Raw genomic sequence first — 19,100 nt, 5'->3', positions numbered from 1 at the left:
AACTTGACCTTGTCTACCTCAGACCACTGATTGCACTGGGCTACTTACATGAAAATGAAGTGTATGAACATTCAGGCCTCCTATTTATATCCTCACTGTCCTCCATTCTACTTTCACAGTTTTTCTGCTGTCAAAGTTGTGAACAGTACTGGTCAGCTTGAATCCACTGTAGGTGGGGGTTGTAGTAAAGCTTATGTTTAGCAACATAGGTTCTCTTTTTGTCATATTAAAAAAATCATAACTCTCAAGATACAGTTTGATAACTTTAATGAGGCTCTGCAATTTACATTCAGTATGTTATAGTACACAAAATATAATAAATCACATATACATATAAACTTTTTGTTTGTTTGTTTTACAAGTTAACCATTACAGACTACACAAGCTACATTTATTCACATAACAAAATGGAACACTGATGAGCTTCATTCACTGATCAAACACCTCAACAATTTACGAGCCAACATTTTTCTGCAGCTGCTAAAACAACTATCTTCCTTAAAGAACAAATAATTTATGTCAATAGATACACTGGCATCACATTCTAAGAAATCAAAAGGCCAAATTGAGCACTGACTGAATACTCCCAGATTTCAGCAGAACACACAAGAAGCAACAGTGCTGAGTTTATACCAGCATCAAATGTGTACACATTTTATGAACTATGTGATTGACAAAATAAATCACAGACAAATTCTTTAGGGTAAATAAAGCCATTTCATTTCATTACACATTTATTTAACCCATTTTTTTTTAACCTTTTTAAAATAAAAAGGAAATAACTTTTAAAACAAAAAATGAATTATTTAAATCATTTATTATTATTATTTTCTGACTCAAACTATTCTCATAAACAACATGAATTTGTAGTTAGTGAATAGTTTTGGTCTCTCAAACTGTCTTCTTGGTGAATCAATTTTTAACTACTTAGTCCAGATATATCAACAATTTGCAAATGTTGTTACTTGAAGTTAAGTAGGTAAAAATAACATTAGACATTTCTATATGAAAATAATCCTTCTGCTACAAAGTCTCTGATACTGATAATTTTGCTTCTAAAGAAAGTACAGTCACAAAATCCAACACTTCTTTTAGCAGCATTAGAGGTGCAGGGTATAGTCCTGTGTAAAATCCTTGTAATTTTCTGACACCTTCAAATATACTAAATGTACAGAGCACTTCAGACACATACCCTGCAAACACTGAGTATGCAGTTTGCTTTCATAAACAGAAACCACAATCACAGCGCAGTTCCCTGTAGAGCTGCTCATTTGTTCACACAATTATTTCACATGAGACACACGACCTTTTACAAATGGAGCCTTACAAAGGTACCCCTTATGAGCATTTCAATATACATATTAGGAAAACCCTTCAAGAAATTTTCTTCAATTTAGGAAAAAAAAAAAAAAAAAGCCCTACTCTTTATACAAAAAAGCCCTACTCTTTATACAGGCTAACCACAGCTTTATTCTGTTAATTTCAACAAAATGTATTGAAAAGGCTTAAAACTCACCGATAAAACAAAAAATGTAACTGCAAGCAAGCTGAGTTGATCTGCTTCTAACTGTGTTCCCACAGGGAACCTAAAATTTTATCAGTGATTGGAAAGGAACACTTACACTGATGATGTTTGCAGCTCTCCCAAATATTCACGCAAGGGTAAATAATTAGGAGATCAAGTCAAGGAACCAAGCAAACTAGATCATTTAGTACACTGGCCAGAAGCAAAACATCTTTCTACATTCAACTGGAAAATTCCTTGCTTATAAGCAAAGAATACCCTTAGGTAAAAGGATGATACACTTTACCCTAGGAAGCAGTGACTTTGCAAAGGATTTGGGGGTATTACTGGTAGGTAAAGCTACCCCCTTTAAAAAAACACCTTGGAGATCATTTTCTCACTTTTATATTTTCTTAAGAATCCTGCTAAGGTAGAGGACTCGGTAGGGGTCACTATAAGGAACCCTGTTCACTTTAGTACCTGGAAGTGAAAAATCCAGGATGATCTATCATTCTACAACCAGTTTTGGAAGGGATGTATGCTAAAGTGAATTAAAACATTCAAGCATATCTGTTGGAGTAACAATGTCAAACTGGTAAGCAACAAGAGCAAACCACTTACAATTTAAAACAAATGCCAAACCACTGAGCCTTAGAATTCATTGTAAGGTATTGCCCGTGTATGAGCACTAATTCCATCATCTCTTCTTACACCATAGTTAACTTTATTGCCCTGTAGAACTGAGTGGCTGTAGATTTATTTGTTTGGAACTTACTGGTGACTCAGATATTGCTGCAACCTTTAAAGAATTCTTGATGGAGCTGAGCTCCCACATGTGTAAGTTTATGATGTGCATGCCACAACATCCACTCGTGATCTTGTACAGGTTTTTAAGTACAGCTTTCCGGAGAAGAATGTACACCCAGGGATCTAAAATCTGATTCCATGTTGCCATTCGGAGAGCAAAAAGTATTGTTTCACAGGTCTCCTTTGAATGACTTGCATTTATCCCAATTCTGGCCATTGTCACCTGAAAATGAAACATTTTAAAATTATATAAAAAAATAAAATAAAATAAAATAAAATAAATACATCAAGTGAGCATGCAAATAAGTGAAATAATTTCAACATTATCTCTAATATTCATGCCTTAATAAGACTGATCCAGGGCTGGGTTTTTTCAAGGATAGAGGCCACTGTTAGATCAGGACGTTTTTACAAATGGTATTTACTTTTTCATATTTTCCAAGCCTGCATAAATAATGCAGCACCTTGATTTTATCAAGAAGATTCATACCTTTTAAGCTGCAACATAACAAATTTTATTTACACCAGAGAAATAAGAGGTTCAGAGGTTTCTAGGAAAATTTAAGCCATGGTGACAAAGACTACCAATAACCTTCTTCCTCCAATGGAGCTACTGAGGGTCTCATTCACCTGTAGAGGCAAAGAAAATGCTGCAACACATGGACAGACATCCACCACCCCTTTAGTTTCCCAGTCCAGCTCAGCAGGATTACTTGTGGCAGAGGATACCCAACAGCTACACCAGCCAAGTACAGGTCTGTAAGCCATGTCTGGCACCCACCTTTGCAGGGCTGAAGCCTGATCTTTGAAACACAAGCCCTACACACAGTACTGGGGCTCCTGCCCCACAGAGACCTCTTTTGTAGACTTGCCACCACTGAGGTTTTGTAACCTGAGTTCATGCATGAAGAAAGCCTGACTGTGCAATGCCAGGAATCTGCCAGCCGATGGTAAATTATCTCTCTCTATTATTAATGTTAAAAGCACAAGAAGACTTTTTTGGTAGAAAGATGAAACGTTGTAAGGCTTTCAGTTCCAAAGCATTTAAAGTGATACAGTTAAGTAACTAAGAAATTAGATATTTTACAACTGATGTTACGAGTATACTGATTTATTGTGTGACAAGAGGTAGGGCCAGTCTGTACAAGTGCAGAATACTATTTTCCCAAAGAAACACCAGAGGGGAAAAGAATGAATGAAGAGATAAAGAGAAAAAACTATTGCTTAAGTTTTTTTTGCTAAGCAAACCTATTTTTACTTCTTTAAAATGATTCTCTAGGCCCTGTTTGTAGCTTGCAAGTTACCACATCTAGGTATAAACTTCCATAAGGGAGTAGAGTGAATGCATAAAAGACTGAACCTAGTTAAGGATTTGGTTAAGCATTTCTATATGGACATCTGTCAGGGCAGAGAAGAGAGTCCACAGAATATTTCTAGGGAAGCTGGTAAGACTGGCAGAGGCACAGCTGGGAACCGGTGCGAGGAGGAGGAGGAATGTCTGAGCACCATGCCAACACAAACAGCTACAAGTCAGTTCCCTGAATCTGCTTTTCACCCCTCAACCATTGGGTGCATTCCTCTCTGACATCAGCAGACCACCCAAACTTGGACAACTCCTTTGGCTTCTGCACAGGATGCTTTCTCAGGACAGTCCTGCATTTTATTTATTAGAGGTCCAACACCACAAACCAAACTCAGACGGAGTACTCCTTTCTCATGAAAGTAGGACTGGGCAGCAAATAACAGCACAACAGGGTTCAGACCAACATCCTCATCTGATATATTGGATGCTTGGTTTAATACAGATATCTAGCTTCCTAATCTGCTGCTTGATGTTTCTGTGGGTACTTCAAAATTCCATTTGTTCTTCTTCTCTTGCATTCTGCAAACTTAATAAATGCCAAATCCAAATGAATTAGAATTCATTTGGAATTAATTTCAGTGCCTGGAAGAGGAAGCAGCAGAAGTGGCCATTTAAGAGTAGCTCCATCTGCAATTTGAAAAACTATCGTCATCTTACATGTTTTCTAGGAAACTTGAGAGATTGCTTTCTATTTAGTATTTGTCACCTCTAAATGAATCTATTCATTTTCTGTTCAACTTGCTGGCTAAACATAAAGTCCCTCTGTTTTGATTATGTATTACCTTAAAGTGCTATCTAATGATAAGAAAATTTGATACATAGTTTTATGGATTCTGATAAGTGGGTAAGCTTCATCCAGGACATTTAAGTCACTTCTTGTGAATACTGGATGTGCACAAAACAATGTATTTGAGTACATGTAGAAAATAGAAACTACAGCTTATTTACATAGCTAATGATTAAGCAAGTCAGCTGTGAATCCCAGTACTGGAAGTATCGAGATAAAATGTTAACAAAAATTTTGTTTCATACAGTAATTTTTTTCTAAAATATTTGGGAGTGTAATTCAGAAAGTAGAAACTGTTTCCTTTTTTATTTCTATCACTAAAATCAATAGAAAATATTATCCCAACTTTTTAAGTTCTGTGAGGCTGACATTTCTATATAGGCCTGGAATAAGACAGAGAATCTCAGTCAAGCTCCAACCATGGGTGATTCCTAAGTATTTTTATCCTAAAACACTTGTGCCAGAGCAGCAGCTGTGACAGAGATGTCACCATCTCATCATCTCTGGGTATGAAGTGAAATAGCTTTTCTGTTCCTTCAAGCAACTTGCACTGTCCTGGGAGCTCCTCCACATCTGAGATAACACATAAGACTCCAGTCAAATAAAGCCGCCTGCACACAAAGAGAGGAGAAAGAGGGGAACATGTCTTGCTACAGCAGCTTTTCTAAAAAAACATCTGATGATTTGTAGAACAAACCCTAAACTCTAGCTGAAGAGGGTTAGAATGGAGCAAGGTCAATATAAATTATTTATATCACACTTTCATATTCATCCTTATTTAATTTCACTTTCAAGTCATTTTAAAACTATGAATGATAAAAAGGCTTAATACACTACCATCTCTTTAAAGTGTTTCACTGAATCAAAACATTCAGACAGTCTGTATTTGCTCCCTGGGTGCGAGAAAGTTGTTACTGAACTGGCACAAGTCACCAGCTCAGGAATGGGGACCAGAGCTTGCTGCAATGCTAAACCAATTTATGAGAGCAGGACCTCCTCTGAAGGCACAGAAATGTATTATTTCTTCTTATTTGACTAATGCCACTCAATAATTAGTTCAAAGTGGAGAAACCAATTCAAATAATGATGTGCTTTTCTCCTTTCCTGCAGGTCCATCAGGTTAGTATGATTAAGGAATTGTGTTGTTTGTAGACAGCAGTACGCAAGTGGGAAGAAGGAAGAGGCACAACAGGATAGCATCACATCTGGTTGCCTTTGATCTCTACAGCTGACTGTAATATCCATGCAGATCCAGCAGCATGACTCAAAAAGTTAATCCTGGGATGGTAAATAATAAATGTAACTCATGACATTTTCTAACATATTTAGAACTGTAAAAATCCAAATAGCATTTTGCTGAGTTATACAATGTTTATATGAATACAGCTGTAATACTTCTCCCTGGCTTATGGAAAAAAAAAAAAAAAAAAGTATCACATGATATAACCAATACAATTATACAATTCAAAAACTTTCTTCAGGAAAGTAACGATGAAAGCATCAGTGAAACACATTGACTTTTTAAACCAAGGCCCGCTTGTAAAACATAAAGTTACTCTGACTCATGTTGGTCTTTGCTAGTTTAAGGTAAGACCTGAGAATTCCCTATCCCTATAAATAAATATAAAGAAGTCCAAATTTGTGTCAGGCAAGGACTTGACATTAAACTTCTCCATTCTTTTTTTTTTTTTTTAACCTCTTAGGTTTCACTAAAACTAAAGCTTACTTTGCAGGTTCCAAAAAGTCAGATGGAAAAGTTTTAAAAACATTTTAAAATCATTGACTTCTACAACTGCATCTAGCATCAGAGAACTGTCACTTCCCTTAGAGACAGAGCTCAGTGCAACAAACTTAAAAAAAAAAAAATAATAACTCCAGAGTTTCACACCACTCTCCAAATATAAACAGCATGTCTTTAATTTCCCTTCCAATTGGATTTCAATTAGATGAGAACAACTAACAAACTAAATGGCAGTGTTGCTTAGTCACATTCCTGTTAGTACTCAAGGACAGCCAGTCAAAACAAGAAGCAGACTTTAAAGCTAGTTAGGAAATAAGGCAAATTGTAGAACTACTTTGATGCACTTCAGCTCATAAGCTCTAAATCCATGTTCTATCCTTCACTTCAGGAAATTGGATAAAAAACAGTCACCAAGAGATTGATACGGAAAGCAGAGCAGACAGGCAATTCTTGTTATTTGCAAACAAATATCAGAAATTCTCTTCCCCTGTAGGTCAACCTCTAGTCTCCATTTCTCTGTGGAAACCTTGCAGACCCTCCTAAACCTCTTCCTCTTTCTTTGGATTCCAGTTAAAGCATTTCTGAGAATTTCCATCAATGTAGGGAAGTCCATTTTTTTTTCACAGTATTTGCAGAGTACTTTTATCACTGCCATCAATGCCGATGTTGAACCCAGAGGTGCACATCCCCTTCTCCTAAACCACACAGGTGGTATTCTGACTGTGTTCCTCTCCATGGATACAAAAGCATATTTAATTATAACAAAATAAAAATAGTAAATAATAATAATAATAATTTTGAACTTCCAGAAGTTTTTGGAACTTCCATTATTCATACAGGCACACAGGACACTGTGGATGTTTGCTATCCAGAAGCTCAGCTCCATCTGACTTTGCTCTATAATCACTCCTTGCTGAAGACATTCAGTTCTTCTGGGCTTTCCACTCTCCTCAATCAGGCTCAGGTCTGCAGACTTACAAGTTTATCACATTCTATTACTGTGCCATTAGAGTCAGTGGGATAATTTCTCCATCTGTGTTTTTACAGTTTCATGCAAAATGTTTATGTATGACAATATAATTTCTGAGTAAACATTTGGAAACATCATTTGAAATGAGATTTTTATGTATGCAAGACTTTATCAAAATTACTGAACAAAATATAAAGTGCCATGACATTATACTCACTCTTTACATTTTATTAACTGCCTTTGGCATGATCATGTCCTATATAAGGCAAAAATGCAATTATGAAGTAAGCCTCATAAAAAGAAGGATTTTTGGTGTGCACAAGCTAGAAAGCATTAACTGAAATTTGAGCTTTTATTTTCTGACAACTTTTCCTTTGGAGGCTGCATCTGTTTTACAGTAATATATATTCAGCTTGGGCTCGAACAAAAGATTCCAGGCCACTTCTTCATTTCTCCAAAAGAATCCAGATAATTTCAATCTGGGATTGATGGTTCTTTTTCCTTCTCTCCTTTCCTCCTCCTCAAAATTACAAATATTTTGTTTCAACTAGCTGACAATGTAATTACTCTAGCAGCTTAATTGATTAACTTATCTGAACAGAGAGAACAATGAATATGGATAGGGAAAAGTTTATCACTGAAAAGAGTAAATGAAATAATGAAAATTATTAAAATATTATTATTATTATAATAAATAAATAATAATTTTAATAATAATTTCGTTATTATTAAAATAATGAAAAATTAAATTTCACTTCATAATGAAAAGACATAGTATCCATATCAAAGTCAAATAAACAAGCTGTTTCTTGAGCTGCATATTTTAAAGCTACAAAAAAGCCTGCCTCCATAGGGCAAAGAAAGTATTGCTGCCTAACAAGACATATAACAAAAATCTCTTGCACAGAAAATACATTTTACAGATAAAATGAAAATATTCTTTACTCAGTAACACTGGAACTTTACAGGACAACTGCTATGTCTTCTGGGACCAGAAAACAATAGAGTATTTCTAATAAAGACCATCCTGAGGGGAAAAAAAATCTAACAAAATAAGTATTTAGAGTAAAGACTATATGTATTCAAAATCCAGCCATTATTCCATTAGGGTCAATTGGGAAAAGCTACAAAGCCAGGAACTAGCATATCACTTCTTTTGTACTCTCTGCTTTTTCAGGTTTTCACATGCATTTGGAAAATAATCACATTTTTATTGGTTAAATAAACATTCTGTTTTGGAAGGAAGGAAGGAAGAATGACAACACAATATTGTGGAGGAGGGAGACAGTTGTGTAAATACAGAAATATGAGACAGTATACAACCTATAGGAGTAAAAAAGAGCTGCAGAGGTTCACAATTATAGAATGAATTCAGCATTTAACTACTGTAATGCACAGGATCAAATCCGTGGCTTAGAAGCGGACTGACGTTTCAAACATTACTGCACTGTTACTTTTGTCTAACAATCCAAGAATTAGGATAAATTCTCCAAGGATTCCTTGGACTCATCACTCCATGGTTTCAGAGGAATGGCATATACACACAGGCTTTCAAGGCAAATACCACTAAAACAAAAGATACCCATACATACTAGAAGCACGATAAGAAGGGATTACACAGTGAGTCAGTCACACCACACAGTGGCCTCTTCACCTCTTCTAGAGCTCAGACATGCAGTGGCATTGAAGTGTCATTATGCCTGCAATACCTCAAGTAATGACAAATCTAAGAAAGAAATGAACTTGTCTACCAGTTAAGTTAGACCTTCAGGTTAATAGTCTGAGAAACCATGGTGCTGATTACACAGGTGTTGTGGAAAAGAAAAAAAAATGTTAACTTGTAATTATATTTTATGCGTGTTTATGTTTACAATATATACAGCATATCCAGTGGAGAAAAAATAGATCTTTTTAAATACGGACTGGAGTACTAGTTGTTTAATGACTTGTACTATCTGATTTGCAATATTTGCAGATCTGGCTGGAGGCAACAGAAGATGTGATATGTTCCCTTATTCCTATAAAAAAATATGTAACTTTACTAAAGCAACTTATTCTATACACATGTATCTCTCTGTAGAAGTGCACTGACAAGCTATGAACTGAAATATCAGTGCTAATGAATTAGTATTACATTTACCAAGTTGGAAAGTTTAATTTTGAATATTTTTATTTTTAATTTTGGCAAATAAATTATAAGGGATTTCTGTGCAGTTGGATGACCTTTAAGGTGGAGATAGAAGAAAAAAATCAATTCTCCATTTAAGAGTAATTTATTTCTCACTACTTCTGCAAACCCACGCTCCTGGTAAACATACATGACTATTAAGTACATTCATTTATATTTCTAACACACTAATATATTGCAAACCCTAAAACAAATTGCTATCACTTATATGGACCCTTACCTACTTCCTGCTTCATCTCCTTGTTTTAACACCATTCTCCACACTGAGGAAGATGGGAATGCAGCTGTCCACATCTCCACTGGAACAACAGTCTTCCTCCCCACATCCTCACATCTTAATGTTGGTCATAACTTGGGTGCTGAGGTTGGTCACAGGCAGACTCGCTACATCCTTTACATCCTCACTCCCGTAACTTCGGGTTGGCCATGCCGCACAGGCACAGTGAGCTAGCATGCGGTTCAAGCCACCTGAGACAGCTGGCAGCACACAGGTCTGGGATGGCAAGCAGCTGGAGATTAGTCATTAACTTCTGGTTCTCCGGTGACAAATTCTTAGTGTCTGGGAATCTACTAGTGAGGCCCTATTTTCTTTAAAAACTGTTTTGGACATATTTCACAGCATCTGAAGCTTCAGCTTCTTGCAGGCAATCATGTAGAAACAGCTCCAGAGCTGTTGAAATCTGTGCTTTGGCACACACAGCTCTTCATGGGGTTCATAAAAAAGAAGCACTAAGAAAGAGCTTAGAGCTGCTCTCCATTCCTTTCCTGCTCTGTTTGCAAAAGATAAATAGGAATCCTTCAGCAAGAGGCAGTGCTTTACCTCCAAGACAGCTCAGGTTCATTCACCTCATCAGCAGTTTCACCTCATTCAATAGGAGAATAAATCCAAAAGAATGAACTGCAATTCCTCAAACTTCACTGTAACTACTGGTGTAAATGATTTTGGCAGTGTTCTGCTACCTGACCATTATGATATGTAAGATTCACAGATCCCAACATGGTATTGTGCTCCTCTTCTGTGAACTGTAGGCACTATACATGCATACACCTTCCTTCCTCAGGGAGTTTATAACCTAAGTAACCAGCTGTAATTTAGCTATTTCTGAATATTTAAATGTAAAATTTAAGTCTTAAGAGCAGGTGAAAAAAAAATGAAAAGACCTGAATTAGAATTGCTCTATTTTCAAGCTAAACAGCCTATTTCCCAGAAGTGGATCTGAACAATGCATTCTCTGACATCAACAGGTTCTGTATCGCTACTGAGTTTGCAGAAGTAGTGAGTGGGTTTGCAGACATAGTGAGAAATAAATCACTCTTAAATGGAGATTTGATGTTTTTTTCTTCCATCTCCACCTTAAAGGTCATCCAGCTGCACAGAAATCCCTTATATCCCAATATTATATCCCAATAACTTATGCTAGAAAGCATATATAATCACCATGAAGAACTTTAGATCTTGAATTAACACCATAATAGCACAACAAATATCTCACAAATACAAGAATGTGTATTGGACACTGAAGTCTGTCCTGTTAAACCTGGTGAGTACAGAAGAGTTTCTGGAGTTTTTCCATGTGAGTATACATGTCCCAGAGACTTTTCAGCAACAAGTTTACCATTTAAAGGCTTCTGATAGTCAGGAGAAAGACCTTTCCTAAAATAACAATCCAAAAATGGTTATGCAGTGTATGATATTTTCCAAAAACGGTTATGCAGTGCACGATATTTTCAAGCAAGAAAGGCCTGAATAAGTGTCATACCTAAGAAACAGAAAGAATCCACTCATATCAAACAAAACTGGAAAGTATCTCAGATTGACTTATTTTTCAGTATCAATCACAGCATCTGAAAACTTTAGTAACTGAATAAAGAAGGGGAGGTTAGGAATAGTAATTTGGCTGAGGTTTTCAGAATTTGATTTTTTGAGATGGCAACTTGCAAATTAAAAAAAATAAAAATCTGTGATAGTCACTGACATCTATCTGGAATTAAATGTTTCCATTTTAAACTTCATGGTTTAATACTGTATACATAATATGAACTTAAAAATCAAGCCGCAAGCAATTTTGAACGCAAAACAGTACCCCGTTATTTTGAAAATGCAATGTTTTCACACAGTTGGAATCCTGCCTTCTGTATTTTATCTCTCTAAAGCAAACCAACCTCATTGCATTCTGATAGCATTGCATTTTCAGAAGAAGGCTTTACATAAGTTTTTCTAAATAGCACAAGTAAACATAAATAACAAAAACTATAATTATGCTTCTCCAAAAGTCTCTAGTAAAGGACAATCTGTCAGCCTCAGCTCTTCTTCCTTTCCTCATTCCCATCCCTACCACAGGACAATATGCTGTGTACTTTCCTTTTCTTCTCCAGAACTTCTTTATTGTTGAGAGAATATTTCAGCAGCTTAACTCCCTGACTTCTGCGAGAAGGAGGTAAACATTTATATTTGCATTACAAACATAGCCACATTTAATACATTTTCTAAGTGTCTATGATAAACTAAGCCTCGGCCCACAGTTAAAAACATTTTTAAAAAATGAATCATAATTCTCAGAAAGGCAAAGACCTTAACAGCTCTACAAACTGTAAAAGGTGAACACAGGCACAGACCAACTCTGAACACTGAAATAGTAACTTTCAAATCCAGTATCATTTATGTGGGCATACTCTTCAGTATGACGACTCTTCAGTGTTCCTTTTCCCACAATCTTATTAATCTCTAAATCAGCAATTTATTCCAGAATATATTTTGGGCCAGAAAGTTTGGAATGGCACAGTAACATTTCAGCGACACAACCCTGAGTATCAGAAAGTCATTCAGAAAAACTCAAGCAAGAATAGTAATTGAACTTGCACAGTGTTAAGACATACTGAAAAATTTGGCAAGCAACTAAAACTTCACAATATCAAGGAGAGTGAGAGCCCTTATCCTAGCATGTGGTATGTTTTTTCCCTGAGATTGTAACTTTTACAATGGCATTCAAAGCTACAAAATTAGCTGAAAGTCTTTTAGAGTATCTCCTTCAGTCTTCAGAAACAGATGACTGAAAATTGAAAGCCTAATTTATTCTTCCAAAGATGACTCTCTTTGTTCACAGTGCCTGTGCAGACACAGCAAGCTCATAGTGGCTGCAGCTTTGACCAGCAACTTATATTGCCAGTGGCTGTGTAAGACAGAGTGCCCGCACAGCAGCCACCCAGGAGATCCAGCAAGCTGTCCCATGCACAGCCAATAGGCAGGGCACGGACCTGCATCTTGGGACTTGTGTGTGCTGCTGCTTGGCCGCATTTCCCAATTATGAAAATCACCAGCCAGAGAGCACAAGAGAACTTTTATGTAAATATTTTGCTGTGGAGACGATACAATTAGAAATAACTGAAGGCAAACACACAGCATTAATAAAGCAACAAGCCTCTATAAATGATCTCCATTATGTATATAATTACATGTAAGTATAAAGGAAATTCAAACTGACAATTTATAAGAGAATAAGGGACACTTCAAGGGTAACATAGGTATAAGCTCCTACAGTAGTGTCACTGTGCATGTATAGATATGGCTACACATACAAAAATATTAAGATGAGATGCACAGAGGATTGCCATGTACAGCAAAGTGTTTTACACTATATGTAACTATGTGGCCTAGAATTCAGTTAGTATAAAACCTGCAACCCATCAGCCTCCTTTATCATGTATCAACCCTGAGCTTGTCTCAGCACCTGAAATACCTGGTGGAGCGACTGGGGCTGTGAGGTCAGGGTAAGGATATTGCACCAAGAGCTAATTAGCACAGCACTGCCCTTCTTGCCTCCTCCAGCAGCATGACCGCTAAGGCTGGACACCTAGGTTGGACTGATTCAAAAAAACAGAAACTAAATGAAGCCCTACATGCACAACCACCAAGCCTCATTGCATATGACAATCTGAAGACAAGAACTCAGAACAAGTTTAGAGAAAAGCAACTAGAATAAAAAATTGGAAAGGTAAGAGATGACATGAGAAATGATGGCTAGAAATTAATCTAGGCAGTAAAAAAAAAAAAAAACAAAAGCAACTGACTAAGAGCTGATATAATCATATGAAATAAACAGCTGAAATCTTTAAAAAAAAAAAAAAAAACAGGAGCAGCTATTTTTTGAGTTAGAGGGGAGGTAAAACTAGAAAGAAATGATTTAGGTAGTTGCATAGAAAAAAAGATCTTAACAAAAATAATTTAAATTTAAAGGTAATACTAATTTTCTCAGGCTATGTTCCAAACATGAAAAAGAATTTTCTCCATATCATAATTTATTCCTGTAGACAAATTCACTCTTAAATAAACCCCTCCTGTCTGTAATTACAGCAAATTCACTTTGCTTCCCCAGAAACAAAACTTAAAATGTGTTTATCCCTTGAGCCCCACAGAACTTGATGTACGAAAGTCAGAATCTGCTGATGTGAACGTAGCTCCAAAACCAAGCTGTTTCATGACAGGCCAGACATCAAAACACTGCCAAAGAATCGGATTTATAAAACAATCTGTTTCATCAGCAATGCTTGTCACAAAACACTCCAGTGCAGCTATTCGCTTTGGGAATCCAAGCCCTAGGAACTACATCTATCCAACAAAATTCATGTATCCTTAGCAAAGGACTAAGACTAGCAAGGATGAAAAAACGATTGCTTACTACACAGAGAGGTTGATGTCACTATCTTCAGAACATATTTTCCTGGAATTACCCATCACAAAGCTAAATGATCTGGACTGTTAGAATAAATGTGCCTCTATGAACCACTGACCACACGGACTATCAGAAAACTCATGAATTTCACTAGCTGTTCTGTGTCAGTTTCCTGCCCCTTTCAACTCCTCAAAAGGAGATAAATGTTTCCCTGTAAAGGAAGAAACAGGTTGGTAACTCCCAGCCAGCAGATCCCTCACTGTCTGCATTTAAGAATTATGGAGGAAATTAAGGAGTAACGTTGACTCTGTGGACATTCCTCTTCTCACCTTGGTATTCCATTAAGGAAAGATTCCCACTCAATGGAAGAAAACTTGAGAAAGCTGTCTGTTTTGAGATGCAAACAACACAAGAGAAAGCTTCAGAAAATAAATCAGAAGGAAATCCCTGTCCAACAGGCCCAGCCAGAGATCTGCATGATCCAGACAATGGGCTCCATTTCTGAAAAATACTCCAGATCTCCAGGAGTCTTAAAACAGAGGTGGTGATAGATTATAATATATTTTTACATATAATATTAAATTATATTTAAATATGAAAGTACTTAAATACCAAAACATCAAAACAAGTTCATCACCACTGAACAGGGGCAGAAGTCAAGCTCAGTTTCACACCAGACACCATAAAGGACGATTCGGGGTCTAATGTTATTTAAAGGTGATTTTAGCACAGGGCAGTGATTGAATACATAGCTCCACTTGAAAAAAATACATATAAAATAAAATGTAACAATAAAGAAAATAGGCACTGGATTACAATATTGGATAGAATTTTGGTAGCCGTGCACATATGAAAATCGACAACACCAGACTAGATTAAAAACAGAAGGAAAATAAACAACCCAACCCCCCGTCAGATGGCGAATCACACCAAATAAATCTAAACTTTTGTATCTGCAAACCACATGTGGCATAAACTGTATTGCCTTCCTCTGCTTTCTCTTCCAAATGTTTGTTTGATTTCTAATAGCTTTGGTTAGATTGAGGCAGTTTACTCTCAAATAAGGTTTTATTGTACATAAACAATATATGTATATAAACGTATTTTATTATAGATGACTCCATTTGTGGAGAGCATGGGTAGAATTCTCAAAGATTGACACTGACTTCTAGATTTCACGTTGAGAAAAAAATCATATAAGCAAATGGATGTAAAATTAACATGTATTTAGATACTTTGAAAAATAATTGCAACTATGGATGCCTGATCATATTTCTTTCAAGAAATACTTATATAGGGATATGCTGAATAAATTATGGAATCTAAACCATTCATTTCACAAATCAAAACCCTGAGAGATTTCATACAAATAGAATGTGTAGATCTGGATCAGCAACCCATCATAAACTATATGCCTTAACAAATTCTAGATCTCTGCTGTAGTAGGTTCTTGGCAAAACTTTTTTCCACTGAATCTGCATGCTCCGCTCCTGTCCAGTAAAGCTTGCTCTGATGGCACAGTGCTTACAATTCTCTTTCTATTCAGTGATCAGAATGTTATCAAAACCAAGTAAAATTTGTAATTCAGAGACTTAGCTATGATGCATACTCTACGATCCTAATAGCTAAGAAAGGTAACACCACAAAGGACTTGCTCACTGTTGTTGTATTTCCCAGACTTTCCAACTCTATGACTAACACTTTGTTTGCTTCCTTCAAACTTTGTTTCAAGATCTAAATCCAACGTTATACTGACTTTTTAACTTCTCATTTCTAACATATTTTTCCATACTGCCAGGATAATTTTAGTGATTTTTGGCTCATCTCATTTAAAGAAATCTAGAAGCAAAACACTGAGAGCCTGCAATGCACAGAGTGCCAGAAATTTGCACCCTGAATTTATACAACACCTGATGAATAGACCAGAGTTGCTAGTATATCACCTTCATCTGCAATCCATTCTCAAAAATTACCAAGTACAAAATTAAGCAAGAAGACATTCACAGGTGTATATCAATAGCTGATTAGAACATCAAACTCTGAAACAGCTCTGAAAAAAAAAGATGTGCTGGTATAATAATTCATTGTCGACTACAACCTAGATGAAGACCAATACTTGTAACATGTTGCACTGTGATTTTATTAAAGATCGTCAAGATTTAAAATATATGGTTTTATAATTAATAAAAATTGAAAGGTATAAAAAAATTACCAAAACCAAACTGTGTAGCTGCAATTCCGTGTTCCTTCAAATGTTGAACAAAATAACTCTTTTGAATGAAAAACAGCCATAGCTCTTTTGACAAACAAAGTGCAACCTTTAAGGATAATTATTTTATAGGAAAATAAATGTCAGTGGAGGATAAAATACTGTTTTGCCATGAAAAGTAAAGCCACCCCTTGAGTAACTTTTTTTGATAACCTAACCATTCTGTGGCTTGCCACAGACGAATTTCAGAGTATTGGAAGTTACTGGAAGAAAGCTCATTACGTAAGTTTTCTGCACTGCTCAGATGACTTTGTTTATCCTGTGTATTCAACAGTCAGGACACTGACAAACGCTAACATGAATTTAAACTATGTTGTAGAGCAAGTCTAGAAAAATCAGCAGAGAAGCAGGGGCAATTCTGTTGCTGTTCAACACGAGTGACAGAGGTTTTGTGCATTTCAGAGAGGCAGACATATCCCAACACTCACCTTCATGTCCTTGGTACTGGGTTAATTGGCTACTACCTGCCAGATATACCCAATTGCTTCAGCTAAGCCATTATCAGTAGCTAATTTAGAACCAGTTCAGGTACCTCCACACTATACTATAGCCAGTCAGTAGATGAGATACAGCTGGAGCTGATTTTGATCTCAAATTTAAATTTCTATTTTTGTAAATCTGTAACTAAATTTGCTCCTCGTTCACATCAGAGGAAAACTATGGGACACTGTTTCTAGGAAACAAAATTAAGATTTAATATTACTTGTGACTTAGCCTCTCTTACTCTAGCAAAAAAAAAAAAATCAAACTGCTTCAGTCACGTTTACTAGAGTAAACAGTCATTTTTCCATACCGCCTTCATAATGCCATCATACCACAGAAGCCGTCAAATTCTTTCCCGTATCATAATCCCATTTCCTTTAACACTACTCACTGACAGAGCACACAGTATCCCGAGCAACACTTACCACTTTGGAAGAGTCACAGCATTTACCAGCAAGCAGTCCTAAGTTACAACCAGGACAGCTGAGAAAGAGCTCTAAGTGCACAGAGAAGTTTTGCCCATGATCTATCCAGATTATAAACCCAGCTTGATTAGGTCTAAACCAAATTTTTACATTAACCCACTGCCAACCCTGTATTTTTTAACATAACTCTTAAACAAAGTTCTTAATATCCCGCTAACAGAGGGAGGATTTTTATGTTCTGAACTGTTATCTTCTGTAACACATTTCGCAAGTAGCAGTAAACTGTAATAATAACAATGAATAGACTACCATAAATAAGAAAAATGATAGGAAGACTAAACAGAATGACCACTCCAAGATTTCACTGAATTTTTGGCCAACCTCAATATTTGCTTTAAGTTATTCTACCACCACTCTGCTACCACTGTCTGCTTCACAGCACTGGAAACACAGCCTTCAGAGTCCCTGCACATTTTGTTTGTTCAATCTATTCTACTCTTGATCAAAAGTGAGGAATAATTATTATTTTTGTTATAGATGCATAGGTACATATGTCACGGGCAATATGCTGTAAAATTAATACATTAAAATGTGAATGGATCTGTTATCGCAGCTAAAGCACCTTTAAAACTGGAGATAAAAAGTATAAGTTTTAGACAGTGATGTGCATTAAAAATTGGCAAACACATTAGGCTCTTACCAGGAATGGACTCCAGCAAATGCAAGAAACACACATTATAGCCAAGAGCTGAATGATCATTTCAAAATGATGAGATCTGCCTTGTCTTTGTTGACTTTTAAATTTGACCCTTAAGAGGGTAATTCCTGTGACAGCATTGCACAAGAATGAAATAGCAAGGGCCAGTAACCCAAGGCAAGAAAAAAGTAAGAGATAAAATCTGTCTTCCCAGTCCTCAACATGTTCTGTTTTATAGAAGCACCAGGTCCTCGATGCTTGAATTTGATAGTCTCTAAACCTAAGAATAGGCAGCAAAGCTATAAGAACAGCAAAAAGACATACCATAGTCAACATCATTTTCACATGTTTAGAAGTCATTTTTGTAGAATGAAATATTGGCTTAGTGACTCCAATGCAACGTTCAACAGCCATCACGCTGCCCAGGAAGAGCGGGCACAAACCAAAGAAAACCATGCAGATGCCAAAAACGCTACAAAGAATGTTGGACTGGTTAAATCGAATCCAGTCTTTGTCCGACGCATACACAAACACTGCAATGGCTCCGTTGATGAGGTGGCCAAAGAGATCTGTGATGACCAAGCCACTAGCAAGAAGCAAAAAGGATGCTTTTGATTTCTGTCTAAATCTCTGGTATGCTTTCATGAGAATTGCTATTGCAAGACTGTTGGACAAAATTCCCACTGTCATGAAGATTATTGAAAAGAAAACCGAAATCTTCTTCTCCGTGTGGCAGGTTGTGTTTTTTAAGATTCCAAATCCAGCCAGCCCAGGTGATTTTGAACTGTTCATGGTTAGGAGAGGAGAGGTAGTGCTCAAAACATTTCAGCAGTCTTGCAATCAAAAGGCATCTGTAATATTAAAAAAAAAAAAAAAATACACACAGAGTGTAAGAGGCATGCCACTGTTCCAATGACATTTGAAACAGAAAATCCATAATGTTAGTCTGTGGTACGAATCTAATTTTCCTGTTTTCTGAGCGATATGATATATCATCATATTTTAGTGCAGCAGCCACAGGATAAAACAATTATCTGCACACATGATACAATATAAGTGTAGTTTACAGTATTTTCTGCAAGCCTATTATGCAGATAATGTATGCCATATATATAATGCACATGTACATGTAATCCGAGAAATCATCAATACATTACTGTGGTTAAACTACGTATATAAAGAAATGTTTTTGTAAC

General features: G+C 36.3%; 1 protein-coding gene across 23 annotated transcripts in view; it reads right to left on the bottom strand.

The window, feature by feature from the left end:
- Positions 1–250: 250 nt before the first annotated feature.
- PTGFR (prostaglandin F receptor) overlaps positions 251–19,100 on the bottom strand; it is a 100,541-nt gene continuing 81,691 nt past the window's right edge. For 21 of the 23 annotated variants that reach the window (XM_068690379.1, XM_068690391.1, XM_068690377.1 and 18 more), the window contains 2 exons: positions 17,908–18,755; positions 251–2,534 (listed from right to left, as the gene is read on the bottom strand). In XM_068690379.1, coding sequence (XP_068546480.1) covers positions 2,229–2,534; positions 17,908–18,696 — 1,095 coding nt within the window. In that variant the 5' untranslated portion in view covers positions 18,697–18,755 and the 3' untranslated portion in view covers positions 251–2,228. The remainder of the gene's footprint in view (positions 2,535–17,907; positions 18,756–19,100) is intronic. The other 2 variants (XM_068690394.1, XM_068690395.1) reach the window with 2 other exon arrangements.

The sequence above is a fragment of the Anas acuta genome, chromosome 8 (genome assembly GCF_963932015.1).
Source record: "Anas acuta chromosome 8, bAnaAcu1.1, whole genome shotgun sequence".
Taxonomy (NCBI): domain Eukaryota; kingdom Metazoa; phylum Chordata; class Aves; order Anseriformes; family Anatidae; genus Anas; species Anas acuta.
The sequence above is the reverse complement of the archived record's forward strand: the minus strand, read 5'-3'. Positions and strand labels throughout refer to the sequence as shown.